Genomic DNA, 15,908 nt, shown 5'->3' on the forward strand with positions numbered 1-15,908 from the left:
ACTTATTTAGAGCAGTCCAAATTACCAAAATGCCCCTCACTTAGTGCAATTTTCCTTCAGGGCTGTAGGGTGCTGGGCAGCAACCCTAGGGCCTTTTTCGGCCCTTGGGATGACCCCGGGTCTGGTTCACATTACTGGCTGGCCTTTTTTGGGAGATCAATTATGGCTTAAATGCTTAATTGTGGAAGCTTGAAAATTCAACTTTGGGCTGGGGATGAGAATTTATTCCCAAAGCTAAGTAATGCTTAAACAAAACTTCTATTAATCAAATCATGGGCTTAACTGAGCAATTTCATCTATATTTATAAGCACTATAGCTGGGATAAGTCTTAAGCCTATACTCAGACTCAAAAATAGAATTTAGGATTCAAGAAAACTAGGGTTATTTTTACACGTGAACAGGTTACTTTTGACTCAGAAATTCATTACATTCAATAACTTAATTAAAGGTGAAAAGTTAAAGTATTTTAAGCATGCTCATGATTTTGGTGTAGGTGTAGGGAGTATCTATACACCCAACCTACGCCTAATGGTGCTGTGTGGGGGAAGAATCCTCACTAATGTAGTCCTAGATTGAGTAGATCAATTAGGAGCCAGTTCTTCCAAGACCTCAAATCAGAACCACTTGAAATCTTAAAATTAGGGAGGGTTCACATCGAACTCTAGTTGGGGGGGGGGGGGGTGGGTTATTCTATCCAAAAATATTCAATCACTGATTTTGAGAATGTATGGTCTGAAAGTTAGGTCTTCTGAGGAGAAACTGGTAAGATCCAGAGCTAGGGTTTACTGACAGGTTGGGCCTGTTATTTGTAGTGAAGGGTTGCTGCAGGGCATAAAACTGTTATGAAGGATTCTGATGGACGGAAAAGCACCGAAATACTAACTGTTTCTATGGCCTCTTGAACTTTGTAAATGGCAAGGTAGAAAGAAGTTGGTTTTTTTTTTGGGGTGGGGTGGGGGGAGGCAGATTGTTGGATCTCCCAAGACAGTAACTTACGAGTTGGGTTTCAGTAGTGGACTGGTTCCACAGTCAAGGGAACTAGGATTTAAACACCTAGCACCCAAGTTCTCTTGGGCTTTGAACCACCAAGGAAAAGCAAAATACAGGGTCTTAATAGAGGCTAATCAGGCTTACAATAGGGGCTGATCAGCGTTATAAATTAAAGTCCTATTCACACTTTGATGCAGATCCAGCAGCGATGAAGACTTTTTTCTTAAGGAACAACTTAGCGTTGTTACGTGTATGGGTTGGGTTTTGATTGGACGCGTTTCCCTTGTAATCAGCCAACTTAATGAATCTGTAATTTGGGGACATGAGTTGAGTATGAGAATTTCCATGCTCAGTCTTTCTCAACTGTTCAAGTTAAGTCATTTGAACCAATGGTTCAATTCAGGTTTGGTGGTTTTAATTCTTTGGTCCAATCTTAGGTTATGTGTTTTTGCATTTAATAGTATGTAATTAGGGCCTTTTTCAGCCACCACGCTTTAGAAAGTTGGGGTCCAGTTGGCATTACTTGGAAGTTAATTCTAAAGTAATACTAGTAATTAGCTAACTTTTAGGGACTTCTTTAGGTTTTATTAGGCATCTTTGATTCCCACCCATGAATTCACTTTTCTGGTTTGATTTCTCAAGTCCTTATAGGGCTTGTTCTGTGAGGTTGATACAGCCCCTCTTTAAAGACCCCACTGTTTATGAATAAAGGAGAACGTTTTATTGAGTTATCAATTAATTTATGAGCACAGTAAGCTGCTGTCTTATTGTTGTCTGTTAGTGTTCTAGTATCTTGGAGATGGACGCCATTATTCCAGGTTTGGCACCTTGAAGATTGTTTTTATAGAGAGAAGAGGGGATGGGGAGTAGGGTCTGGAATTACAAACCAGTTAAGAAAGAATGGGGAAAGAGAAGATGGCTCACATTTGAGAGAATAATATTCAGAAATAAGTTCCGATAGGAAGGTGTGAGAAATATTTTAGGAAGTTAATATAAGGGTGAGGGTAAAACCGAGAAGGAATCTATTAGGGTTCTGGGAGGACACCATGTAGAGGAGAGAGAGAGGGTTACATAATCAACTGCTGTATTGGTGGGTTATAAAAAGTGGGGAAGGTGTGCGGAGAGGAAATGTTTATGAGTGTTTTGAGCAGCCTATGGCTGAGGGGCAGCTATATAATATATATATATATATATATATATATATATATATATATGGGGACTATGTGGCGGGGCGGGGAAAAGGTTCCACACAGATGGGGACTTGTGGGGAGAGATATATCAAAGTGGATATGGATAGATATATAGATAGATATAAACTGGAGCTTGGTTAATGGTGACTCAAATCCTAGGCCGGGTGAGCCGGTGTATTGAATCAACGAAGTGGGCCTTAAGTAGCCCTACTAATGTGAAAAATCCAAAGTCAAGGGTGTTAAATCTCGTACTATTAGAGGCCCAGACCAAAACGTTCCATGCTAGATAGTCCATCTCAGTCAAAATTCTGACTGAGATGGACCAAAAGTTGGGAATAAAATTTTGCTCCATGTGTCTCATCTTGGCTTTGGGCAGGACAGAAATTTCAACATTTCAGCTGAATTTGAACGGTTAGGACTTAGGGGTACTATAGAGTATCTCAATTGGATATTTCGTAGCTCTGATTTGAGAAATCTGGTATCACTGATGTTGTGGTGGGCACTAAAATTGCTTTTGTGAGGAAGTACTGTATCCACGGGATAGTTGCAATCTCACTGTGCTTTCTTTACATGACCTTGTTCTATGGTCTTTATGTTCCTGTTTGGGAATTTGAACTTCAAGCATAAATTCCTCAGTGTCAACTACTGGTTTGGTAATCAAATTGTCCATTGTGGAGCAGGGGTAGTCTTGAACCTCCTTGCAGTGCAGCTGGACAAATTTATCGGGTTTTCTTGGTGGAAAACATCTGTTTCAGCATCTTCCCTTGTTGCGGGTTCATGTGGAAAGGTTTGTTTCTGAGGATGCTGAATTAGCATGGTTGTGCGACAAGCATGTGAAGACTAAAGCTTCTGACTTTCCCTGACCTTGAGGACAAAGTAAAATTCGAGGGGTGGTGGGGGTAATGTTAAGGCCCTGAGAGGATGCCATTCGGAGGAGAGAGAGCGTGATGTAGCTGGGAATTTTCCCCCCAGCTGAAAACCTAGATTGGGCCCCAAGCTCAAGCCCTCCTGGCCCAACTACTAGGCTGACCGAACGCTACCAAGTGTATTTTGGTCATTTTCCAACCTCATTTTATGGCTATTGTCGTCTTGTAATATTTATTTTGTTTTTGTGATTACAAATACAATTTTACTTGTTTAATTAATTGAGTTAGTAATTTTAGTTCCAGTTAGAGTGGAGTCCCAAATAGTATCTATTTAAAGACAAGATTCTTTTTGGATAAGGTTTGTTTAATTTGTGGTTATTATTTAATTGAGTTGGAAAGAGATCCTAATCTATAAAGGAGTCCCCGGTTGAGTCAAGTTATGTTTTCAAGTTAGAGTCCAAGTCTCTCCCTCCACTTTTAAGGCTATAAATAGCCCACCCTTCCTCATTGTTAGGGACGTTGAATTAAATAAGGAATCTGAGAATTGAGGGAAAGGATCCTGTCCTTGGTAGGGCCACGGTTGAGATTTTTGAGAGATCCTCTTCAAATTCCAGCTTCTTCTTCTGATCTCCCACATCGGTTCAACAAGTCCAGCACCTTCACAAGTAAGTACAGCGGCCGCCATCCCCTTCTGCTTCCTCCTCCACCCCCCTGCTGCCCTCCCACCCCCCTGTTGTCCTCCCTAGAAACTTCCCCCCACGGTCCCACCCGAGATAGCTGTAGGCACACACACACCCCCACCCCCATCCTTTTCTCTCTTGGCCCCCTTTTCTTTCTCCACTTGTCTTGTGGCAGATCCAGAAACCAGAAGAAGAAAGAAAAGAAAAGAAAGGAAAAAAAATAAAAGAAGGAAAGAAACAGGAAAAATCCAAAGACTGCCCTAGAACTTACCAAGAACCCATCCTTCCATCAGAGATCAAGCCCATAGTCCCTAAATCTCCCAAAATCTATTCCTTACTTTTTCTTTTTACCCTAGGATGATTTTGGGTATCTCAAGATTATCCCATACGGATGTGTTAAGACCTTAACCCTCCATACCAACCATTAGTTTTGTTAAAACAAATCTTCCCCCAAAACCTTACCCATTTAGATCCCAAAATTTATCTGCTTTTCCATATGTACAACCCATAACAATCCAACCCATATTTGACAATTTTATCCATCTCATTTAGGTTTATTCGCAACCTTTAAACCTTAGGCTTGGGTATCCAACTGATGGTTCAACAAGAAGGATTCTGGGCTAATCCTAAATTCTAGGGAAATATTTCAACAAACTTTTACCATAATCAACTGCTGCTTGGTGGGTATAATAAGAGGGAAAGGTATGAGGAGGGGATATGGAATGTTAATGAGTGTTTTGGGCAGCCTATGGCTGAGGGGCAGCTATGATGCTGTAGGGGGTGACTGGCATCATCATAACCAGGTTATCTTGCTTGGTTTGTTCTTCTATATTTCATGCTGTAATTTATATTATGTGAGTTCATTTCCATTTTCGATTAGCGGGTTCCTGACAGAATGAATTTTTAAAAAACACATGCTTGTAAACTGCTTTCTTTTTGGTTAGGGGGGGGGGGTATAAATAAGAGAATCATTTAGGTCAATCAACTGCTAATAATTTGTGATAATTAAACTTTTCTAACTATGAGTCTTGGATAGCTATGAAGTAATGAAACCCAATTACTAATTCATACTCACAACTGGTCTCCTACCAGACCCCAACCAAAAGGGAACTTGGCTTGCATCGAGACCTTGGAAGGCTTATTGCTTATTTCTAGTTTATAGGTTGCTTTAGCTGCCTAAGGACCGTGTTGGAGGATTTGTCGCTAATGGTTTGTTTGTAATTTCAGGATCAAGTCAAGGTGGTAACAATTTGACTTTGAAAGGATGGCCGCTCACAGACACGGTGAGTCTTTTATGTTATGTTCTTGGCTTTTTGCTATAGTTTTCCCATGTTCAAACCTTGAAATCTTCAGTTACATTACAAATATGTTAAATCTTCTGTGGTTTGGCTGTTTGCTCTGTTGAATGTCTACATATGTGAAAGGAATTCTTAATTGTTGGTTAGGGGACACTTGATTGGTTTTATTTTTGCAATTCAAAGGAACACCCCTTTAATTTTCACATGTTTGAGCTGAGAGTTATTAATACTGTGAGGTTTCGATTGCAAATTAGTATGCAATTAGCCAGTCATTGTCTCTGATTTCATACTGCTTAGAAATTGACTTACAATCACAACAACAAAGCCCCATCCTAGCAAAATGTGTTTGTATTGAGGTAACCCAGGGTTTAGGGTTAGATTTCAGGATCTTCTAATTAAGGAACCAGCATTAAATTAGGGTTTTTAGGGTAAACTAGGGGTTTAGGATGGGCCTAGGGTTGCTGGTTTTGTAATTGTGAACTACTTTTAATACTAAATTAGTAATTCAGATGCTGTCCAGAGGTGAGGGGGCTGGGGTATCAAGGTTTTAGGGTTTTCTGAAAATTAAAAAAAAAAATTTCTGCGACTTTACTTGAAGAAGAGGAAATGCAGAAAATTTCTTACCCCAGAAACTTTGGCTGTTTTGGTGAAATTGAGATTAGATCTTAGTTCTATTAGTAAGGGCAACTCTATTAGTGGTAGAATGGTCTTGAACTGACTAAGGAATGGGGTAATTCTATTAATGATAGTATATGCAGACCGTGGGAGAGAGGAAGTGGTGGGGAGGGCTTCAGGTGCTAGGGGAGGGGCTGGAACCTTCTGGGACAGTGGTGGAAGGGGAAGAGGTGATTTGTGATGGGATTAGGGCTGCTCTGAAGGTCTGAAACTAAGGGGGAAGGGCTGAGAAGGCTCTGGACTGAGCTGGAGATGATTAGGGTTTCTTACTTTCTTATGATCAAAGACTTGTGGAATTCTGTCTTGAATGTTTGAATCAGTGAATGAGCTTGAAGGTTGAAGTATAGATCACACAAACCCAGCCACATGGTGTCCCTCAGGATCCCATGACTTCTCAAGTCAATTTCTCAAACTCTGGTTTCATTCAATAATCAAGACTGCCAAATACATGAAAGACTTAATCTATTTTATAGATTCTAAATAGACTCTAAATAGACTCAAATTCTTGAAGGTTGAAGTACAAATCACACAAACCCAGCCACATGGTGTCCCTCAGGATCCCACGACTTCTCAAGTCAATTTCTCAAACTCTGGTTTCATTCAATAATCAAGACTGCCAAATACATGAAAGACTTAATCTATTTTATAAACCCTAAATAGACTTAAACTCTTTTCTAATTTGAAACAGCTCAAAATAGGGCTCTTTTAAAGGAAAGAATTTGACTAGCAAACTGACATTTACCATATTTGGACTCTAAAACAACTCAAACTCCTTAAGATAAGGCTTCCTTGAAATTAGGAATCTTATCCTAAGACTTAACAACTCTAATTAATAAGGAATTGGGCTCAGGGTGGGTCTCCTTTATAGTTTAGGGTACTGCTACCTTACATGGACTGTTACTTAATTAAAATACTTAATTAAAACACTTGCTATTTTAAACAAATAGACACTCAACTAAGCAACTTGGACCAAGTCAAACTCGATTAACTAATTACTGCTTAATACTAAAACTCTTAATAACTCACAATTGGCTCATCAACATAAATAAATAAAGTTGGATCCCTGACCTTGGGATCGTGGGGAGTAAAATAAGACCCATATTGGGTCCCAAACATGGTAAAACATATCGCCAAAATTTGACCAAAATTTGCCATTTTTCAGCCGTTTTCGGCAAGTTGTGGACCAAAAGATCCTTAAAAAACGAGATTACCCAATATCATCGGAAAATCGCCAAACCTGCGAAATGTTGGCAAAAATCGCCACAATCCTCTGTGTCTCAAACCTTAGATTCCTTCACAACTAGACAACATAAACACAAATGAAGAGGAGAGGAAAACATAAGGATGGAGATAGAAGAGAAGGGCTTCTCATAGTTGTAGAGATGGAAATCCTTGCTGGAACCACGATTTGCATCCTGTCGGCTACATCATCTGCTATGAGATGTGAGAACTAGAGCGATTACACCCGGTTTCCAGACGGCTTGCTTTTGCCGCTAACTCGAAATCTTGGATCTCTTTAAGGATTTGCCCATCGAGTAGCCTTCATCAGTCAATTGACCGAAAAGAACGATCTGGGTCCCTTCTTACCGGCCTTCTTGACATAGGTTTGGATCGTATTCCACCACTGAGAGACCTTGGGTGTCTTCGAAGAGAGACCCACTTGGTGCTTCTGGTGTTGATTCTGAGAGAGTAGGAAATTTGCAATGATGAATTTCTGGGTTGGAGCATACTTGACCTTTGCAAACAAGTAAAGCTCTGGAAGGCTTTCGAAATGTCGAGAACTTTCAGCTGAAATGTGGAGAATTTTGCCAAAACTTCGCACCTTGGCCCCAAAAGTGGGCTTGGAAAATGACCAAAATATCCCTCGAGTATCCTAGCTAGCTTTAGGTGCACCTTTTGGATCTTGTTTTTGGGCCCAATTTCAGGGGCTTGACCCAGGATACATCATGTATACATGGATGTAAAGACTGAGAATAAATAATAATGGAACATAGCAAAATTAAAAACTCAACCCATCGATATCCAAACGTAAATGGAGATCGCTACATATGTCCATGCTTCTTATACTTTAAGACAAGATCGAAACTATGCAAGTCTTTCTGCACTACTCCTAGGATTATTTTAGGCCTCTAGCTCTTTTAGTTCCTTTGATCTAAAGCAGGTAACTCTTTAAAGCTAGTCATCCTAAAGCCTCCTTTGGACATGGCCATGCCACCCCAATTGACTTTTCTTGTAGCTTAATGTATGCGGGCGATTCCCAAAACTCTAATAGCATTATCCTTCCTTATCTATGTCGCGCATCCTTGTCATTATCCTCATCCATGCTAATCTTAGTTTATCTACTTCACACTTCTTAACTGTCCAACATTCTGCTTGTGTATCATAGACAGTTGGACAACTGTTCTATAGAATTTTCCTTTAGTTTAAAAGAATGCGACAACCACACAACCTTCTGGATGCAACTCTTACTTCATGCATCCTATTTTAAGTCATTGATAAACATTTTCTTGAGATTACCTTTATTTATGTTTGACCCTAGATTAGTAAAATATTCAAAATTTTTTTTTGGATGAATAAAAAAAATTGATTTTTGGTATCTTTATGTTGTAATATGGGTATACTTGTGGGTGAGTCAGCTCTAGGTTGTACTCGTAAAATCTTGTTGTTTTCTCCTTTACTATAAATAGAGCTTGGCTGTGATCCTTGGCACAAGTCATTATTTCTCATAACTTTGTCATTATATCAGGGTGGGAATTGATCTTTGGATCCCCACCCTTGCATCCATGCTTTTGCCCCCACCTTAAAGCGCCACAGATGCTGATCCTTCTCTCTCTCAAAATTTTGTGTGTTGTGACTTATTGCTTGTCCTCTTGTTGGTCACTACTTAATTCCTCACCTCCTAAACAACTGCCACTCCTCTTCCTTCTCTGAGCTCCTAAACACCACCCCTTGCCTCTCTTTCCCCCTCTTTTGTATATGATTCACCTTTTCTCTTTTCTATGTCTTTCACACTTTCATACTTCATCGCCATCCTTACACACACCTTCATGTTTTTCTTCCTCCAAAACTCTCATCACTCCTCTATAGGCTTTCGTATGATCTTATTTCAAATGGCTCCATTTTTCCACTAAGGGTCTCTATTCTTTAATTGGTCTAAATTTTGTGGCCTAAACCAGCACTTTCTCTTTCTGATGGTGTTCTATTCCCTTGAGATGTTCCTTTGCATTGGATACTTTTTCAACTGCTCGATGTCCACTTGGATTTGTGCATGTTGCATCTGCAATCTTATGTTGTAGTGGATGAAGACAAGGTCATTTAGGCGTTGAGATCCCAATCTGTTCCACCTCTTCAAGTGGAGTTAGGAAAATGTGCTCCAATTCCTTTTTACATCAAGAAGTGGAGCTTGATCACCATCTCCTGAGGTTCTATACACTTCCACGCTAGAGAACCCACCACTTAGTTGCATTATTACAAAAACATTAAGTTATTACTTAATAGATAATCTAATAATTTTTAAAATGTAATAATTTTATATGAGTTATTAATCTAACATGGATCCATTCATTCTCGTCCTTGCACAACAACCTCTGAGCTAAAGGACCCGAATCCATCCCTAAAAACCTTAATCTACAATCATTTATAATAACGGTTAGCTAAAGTCTCTGAAAATTCAAATGCAACTCCTAAGTCCCTACTACTAACTTCATTGTTACGTAGGGATTGGAGCATTGAGTCTTGCTTCGATTTTAACCACAACCATCGTTGCCTTAAGTGGCTCCACGTTTATCCTCAAATGGTTTGTTGTATTGCTAGTTGGGGTTAAAATAGTAGGCTGCACAATTTCACGACTCACAATTAGATATAAGATTTTAATTAGCATCAAATGAATGAATTACCAACAAATTGCATAGTTACTTACCAACCTTATGCAGTGGATGCATAAGATGTGCATTCCATCTATTTTTGATGATCTCTAGGAAATTCTTGCAATCTCTTGGATTTGCTTAATATATGGCCTCCCTCATGGCCTTAATGATTGCATACAGATGGGGCATAGTGGGCTCCTTTATAAAGGAGTCCACCATATGTAGGACCTTTATAATGGGGGTCCAATGTCTTAAATACTATCCCCACCTATTTCTAGAAGTCATTTGATGATCCAATAACTTGTGTTGTGCGCGCATCCAGGATGCTGGATCCTCTCCAATTAAACCACTCGTGAGATGCAAACATGGATCTCAACCTAGGTCTATTGCCATCAATGCTTTGTAAGGCAATGTTGTTCATGGAAAACTCGTGACACTGGGTCGCACTATGTCATCCCCACATATCTCCCTCATCATGTGAAGAGCATAGTTGTGATTGTATATATAGTTTGTGACCTGTGTGGCCCTATCCACTATGCTTTTTATGATCTTGATCTTCCCAATGTCCTCCAACACGAGTTCAATACAATGGGCCACACAGGGTGTCCCAAAGACATTGTAATCCTTGGACTGCATATCTCTCTAGCCTTTTTGATGTTAAAGTCGTCAGTGACTATTTACACGACATTCTTCACTTCCACCTTCTCCACCACCTCCTGCAAGAGCCCATAAATGTACCTGTCTTTCACATGCCTGGATGCATCCACAGATTTCAAGAATATGATTATATCACAATACACCTTAAAAGTTGATGATGGACTTTCTAGTCGGACCATTCCATCCATCACACGTTATGGTGACTCCGTGTCTCTCTCAGAAGGGCCTCAGTTGTTCCTATTCAATCTTGCGTTGCATCATTAACATCATTGGAGCAAGTCTTATGTCCATATTTTGCTTGTGGGAAGTCATTGTGCAGGCATGTTAAAGACTTATAGCATGTTCCTCAAGAGAGTGATTCTCTCTTCATAGGCTCAGTGGTTCTTAGTTAATAGGGTTTTTTTGCCCACACTTCTCGTCACTTATTACTGTGAGCCAGTAGAGTGAGTATTGCCAGAAAGAATGCCACATCTGGAAGCTATATTGCAGTCACACCTCCATTGGTATGGTTGGATTTGGCTGTTGTGCCTTGTACGTTGCTTATGCACATTGTGATGAGGTGATTCCTACATCTACTGAGGGCCAGTCAAGAAATCAAGATGAGTGATGTGAACAGGTGTCCACCCCTTGGCCATAACCCTAGAGTGGGACCCAGGACTACTCCTAGGTGGCACACCTAGGGTTGGCCAAACGCTTAAAGAGGGAAATTTTGGTCAAATTTACCCCTAATTAGTTGCTGGAATTGAATTTCAGAATGTTAGTTTATTTTTCGGAGTCTAGTTTTGTTTAAAAGTCTTAGGTTGAATTGGTAGTTGAGTTCTTGATTCTTAAGGAGTCTTTCTTTAAAGTAGGGCTCTTGCAAATAATTAGGTCTTTATTTTAAGAAGAGTTCTTTTAATTTAAGTGGTGGTTATTTAGTTGTAAAGGGTTGTCCTAACTGATAAAGGAAACCCTAGCTAAGTTGGCTTCTAAGTTTTAGTTGAGTCCAAATAGTTTCCTAGTTTGATTTAGGTTCTTTCTTTTTGATGTAAGGCTATGAGTAAGCCAGTCTATGATTGTAAAACTTAGTTTGCATATTGAATAAGAGTTGAAGGACTCTTGTGGGAAGTTGGGTCATGGCCTTCTTGGGAGGGCCATGGCGGATTTCATAGTTTCTTGTATTCAAGTGCAGCAACCATCTTCAAGAATTGGCAACCTTCTTCATCGTACTTCATCACACCCCTTGCCTCCATCCTCTTCATCCCAAACCCATCGCAGTCCTCCCTCTCCCCTCTCTCTCTTACGCTACCCAGAAAACCCCAGCCCCTCCCATTGCAGCACAACCCCAAGTCCTCCCATTGCCATCGCAGCCCCTTCCTAGCCCCACTTCTGTCTTGTGGCATCAAGAAAGCCCTCCCTCTTCTTCTCTTTCTTGCTGCAGCCCCCCCCCCCCCCCTCTGTTTTCCTTTAAATTTCTGTTTTCTGTTATTCTCTGAAACTTGTGGCAGAACTGAAAGAATAAAGAAAAGAAAGAAAAGAAGAAAGATAAAGAGAAGAAAGAAAGAAAGTAAAGAAATAAAAAATGGAAGAGAGGAGAGCAGGATTAAGAATCCAGTAAGAACACCCTTCCTTGTTGCCGCAAGTTTTCCCTACCCCTTTCCCTTCCTTTCCCATGGCTTGTTGTCTTAATCCTAATTTCCCTTTTACCACATTTTTCCCCTATCTCTAAATTGTTAATTCCCTTCACTTCTCCTTCCTTGATTTTCTTAACATCTCAAATCCCTATCCATTTCATTTTTGTTAACCCTAGGATATTCCTCCCTTTTCCCATCAATCCTAAGTCATCCCATAGGGCCTTGGGATATTCCCACAACCCAAGATACATAAACAATAGTCTTTTTCTCCCTCTCAAACCTTCCCATAGGTTATCCAGTAATTTTGAGCCATCTCAAAGTAAACCCAAAACCACCCATAAGATATTGTTAGGATCCTTAAACATTCCCAATAATCCCATGGGAATTTAGTAAAATCCTAAATTTTGCTAAACAACCCATTTCCCTTTCCACAAATATTCCTTATGCTGTAGATCAACCCAGAGAATTTTAAAATTAGTTGCTGGTAGATTCTAGGCAAACCTTAAATTTTAGGGAATTCATCCAAGAAACCCCAACCCTAAAATTGGGTTTACATTAATGAGTTTCTCATTTACTGATTGATGTCCAAGCTGGAAACTACTTCATTGACATGAATATATGCTGCTTCTGCTACCTCTGGTTCAGCTCTTCTATCTTCATCTGTGTACTCAGTTATTTCTCTAGTTCGTCATTGTTCTTCTGCTATTTCCTCATCTCGGATGGTATACTCTGTCACCACAGACCATGGAACTGGTTCCTCTAGTTAGTGACCATTTTAGGTAATGAACATCTTTGAGCTGCTGATGGGTTTTCTTTTTCCCTTCCATCTTATGAAAATGTTCCATCTTGTGTTCTGCTGCTTTACCTTTATAATCTATTCTCTGACATTCACAGAACAAGTTACTGTTTGAGTTAATACTGAAAGCCGACCTCAATATAAAGCACTGAACTATAGTTTGATTGCATCAATACTGGAGCATCAGCCCTGTTTCTTGGCATAGTTTGATTCTTGAGATCTCTCTGAGATATCTCACTTTTTTGAAAAGCGAGACTAGACTTACTGTGAGACTGAAAAGTAAGAGTACTCAGCAGAGATCTCAATTTCTCACCATCAACCTTTGTTTCTAAACTCCACCAAAGTTGATGTTCGAAAAGTTTTCCTAGACTTCCTAATTTCGACTCAGTGGTATATCTCGACAGCCGTTGGTCAAACTTGACTGGATCTGGGGTTTTTCTTTTGTTGTTTTGACCTTCATTCAATCTCTGTTTCTGCCCTTGTTATTGCTGGGTTGCTTCACATGAGTACTACATGATTTGGTTCGTACCTTCTGTTCTTGAGATTTGGCTGTCTAGACCTGAACCTGTGCTTTCTTATTGGAGTTGTTTGGAGGTTGATACTATGCTTGGGACTATCACCCTTGGGTTTATGGTCTTATGTTAATCTCTGTTACATTTTTATCCCCCACATACGAAGGTTGAAAATCATCCAACTTCTTAGCTTTCCTCCCTACCCTTCCATTTATTCTCTGGGATACATGCAATATTAATCCTTCCTTTACAGCATCAAATAATTTTGAACTCTTGTTAAATAAGTAATCCTATATGTTTTCTGTTGCATATGCTTATGTGTCACTGCATCCAGGTGTTGATTTGTCATGTTGCCTAGACGTTATGCCTCACTATAATATTGACAAGACATAAATTGCAAGTAAAAATAAAAGACACTTAATCTTGGATCCACAAAAGTACTGATCTAACCTGTTGTAGGCTTTATTTTTAAAATTCATTGATTGAGTCTGTGTTACCAAGGTTTGCATGACTATGGAAACCCTAGTGAGGAGAAAAATGTTGATCTTTCAATTTTTCTGTGTTCGTTATAGTTCACTGAACAGTGATAAATGGTTGTTACAACCATGGTTTGAAATCTCGTGTAAACTCGAGCCCACCGAAATGAGATGGGGGGTTTTTTTTTTTTTTTTTTTCTGGTATTTAAGTTTGGTCCTTTTTCAAGATTTCGGTGATTCAAGGAGCATAAGGGGAAAGAAAGGGGGTTCAAAATCAAGGTTGACGAGATCTCGACCGAGACCATTTTTTCCTCTGTAAATTTCAGGTAACATTAGGGGTGGGGGTGTTTGGCCATTTTGAGCATTTTTACCTCCAATCAAGGGAATTTCTCCACAAAACGAACACCGGCAAACATGTCTAAACTTTCCAATTTGAGGTAATCAAATTTTCTCTAAACTTCTTTTTGAAAAATATATGATCAATACTTGTTCCACTAGTGGGCCAACCTACGAACCACGGTGTATAAATTTTTATGCTATGCCTTTTTTTGGGTTTTTTTTTTTGGTTAGATCTTTTTTTAGGGTTAGAGATCTATTTTTCTACATGAAAATGTTAAAGAGAGAGCGAGAGCGAGAGAAATGTGCTGCTATATATTTTATAATAAATAAATGTTGAACAACTTGGACTGATCTAGGGCCTCATGCTATTGAAATATTTTCGCACCCTATAGGTATTTGTAAAAATTCTTAAAAAATTAGACTAATTATTATTGAAGTTATAGAGAAGGAAAAATACTCTTTTTGATTTTGAAAATTATAGAAAAATATGAAAGGGTGTTCTACATGTTTTTGAAGTGCTGCCAGGTCATTTCATAGTCACATTTGTTATGGTGTGCCAGTATTGTTTTTGAAAAGTATTTCAAAAAAATGGTTATGTATGATAATATATGGTAATTGAGATTCAACATGTCTTCTTATGTATGTTAGGTTAAGTGTTTTACTTCATTATTGATTGGATTTGCTTATAATTTATGTTAATTTTTAAGTCAAGCATGTTTTTTACTCAGACTAACGATGGATATGTGTGAATCCTTACAAGCAAAGCATGAGCATGCATGCAAAAGATCATTGTGGGTTGTTAATCAAATTAACCATGAATATGTGTATAGGACCTTTTTTAAGTTGTCTGAGAAGAATCAGACCCAAAAAAGTCACATAAAACCCAAGGAAACATGCCACTGAATCTGGTAGATCGTATAGCAGATTTCAGCATATTTCGGCATATTTCGGCTGAACTCTCAATATATCAGTTGTCTTGGTAGGGGTGAGATACTGAGAAGAGATCTTGAACTATGGTTATAGTGATAGATTACATAGAGTTTCATATGTTGTGGCAAATATGGAATTTGTTGAGACATTTGGGTATCTGCTATTTGGTTTTTCCAATATTTCACCAGTTGGTGTCACTAGCCCCTGTTTTAATCCAACTGAATATGTTATCAAAATCATGTTTTTACTGTGTTGCTTATTTTTCTGCTTTTCCTTCCCCTCCTTTTGATAGGGGATTGAGCAGCTTCGCTCGGGGCTTCTTCAGCAGCAGAAATCTTATATACAATCCCCTCAACCTTTTCATCAACTTCAGTTATTGACACCACAGCAACAACAGCTTTTGATTCAGGCACAGCAGCAAAATTTGGCATCACCATCTGCCAGCGATGTTGATAGCAGAAGACTTAGGATGCTCCTTACCAACAGTAGGAATATAGCTCTTGGAAAGGATGGCCATTCGAATTCTGCTGGTGAAATGGTTCCGAATGTTGGATCACCAATGCAAACTGGATTACCTGTTCTGTCACGTGGGGCTGGAGCTGAAGCTGAGTTGTTTATGAAGGTAGCCTTTCCTCTGCAATTCTCTATTGTTGAAGTTAATGTTTGATCTTTCAGTTTTTTTGCTAGTTCTTCAATATAAAGGCCACAACCTTAGTTATTCTGTTCTATTTTGTAGAAAATGTTTCAACAACAACAGCAGAGTAACAGTCAACAGCAGCAACAGCTTCAGCAGCATGCACTTTCGAGTCAGCAATCTCAAAATACAAACCACCATCTTCACCAGCAGGACAAAATGAATGGTGCTGGAAGTGTTACTGTAGATGGCAGCATGTCAAATTCATTTCGTGGAGATCAGGTCTGTCAATATGGCTACGTTTCCATAACATTTCTAAATCTTTGTGTTCCTTTGATCATTTCTGCAAGGGTTGATTTCTAACACAATCATTCTTAATTCATTT

At 39.2% G+C, this 15,908-nt stretch overlaps 1 protein-coding gene across 5 annotated transcripts in view; it reads left to right on the forward strand.

Moving 5' to 3' along the window:
• The window catches only part of LOC149007410 (transcriptional corepressor LEUNIG-like), a 43,351-nt gene that overhangs the window by 12,976 nt on the left and 14,467 nt on the right, over nucleotides 1-15,908 (forward strand). For all 5 annotated transcript variants that reach the window (XM_089165630.1, XM_089165629.1, XM_089165631.1 and 2 more), the window contains 3 exons: nucleotides 4,955-5,010; nucleotides 15,182-15,511; nucleotides 15,626-15,805. In XM_089165630.1, the coding sequence (XP_089021756.1) occupies nucleotides 4,955-5,010; nucleotides 15,182-15,511; nucleotides 15,626-15,805 (566 nt within the window). The remainder of the gene's footprint in view (nucleotides 1-4,954; nucleotides 5,011-15,181; nucleotides 15,512-15,625; nucleotides 15,806-15,908) is intronic.

Source organism: Hakea prostrata, chromosome 8 (assembly GCF_041222555.1).
Source record: "Hakea prostrata isolate BN-2017 chromosome 8, UWA_Hpros_2, whole genome shotgun sequence".
NCBI lineage: Eukaryota > Viridiplantae > Streptophyta > Magnoliopsida > Proteales > Proteaceae > Hakea > Hakea prostrata.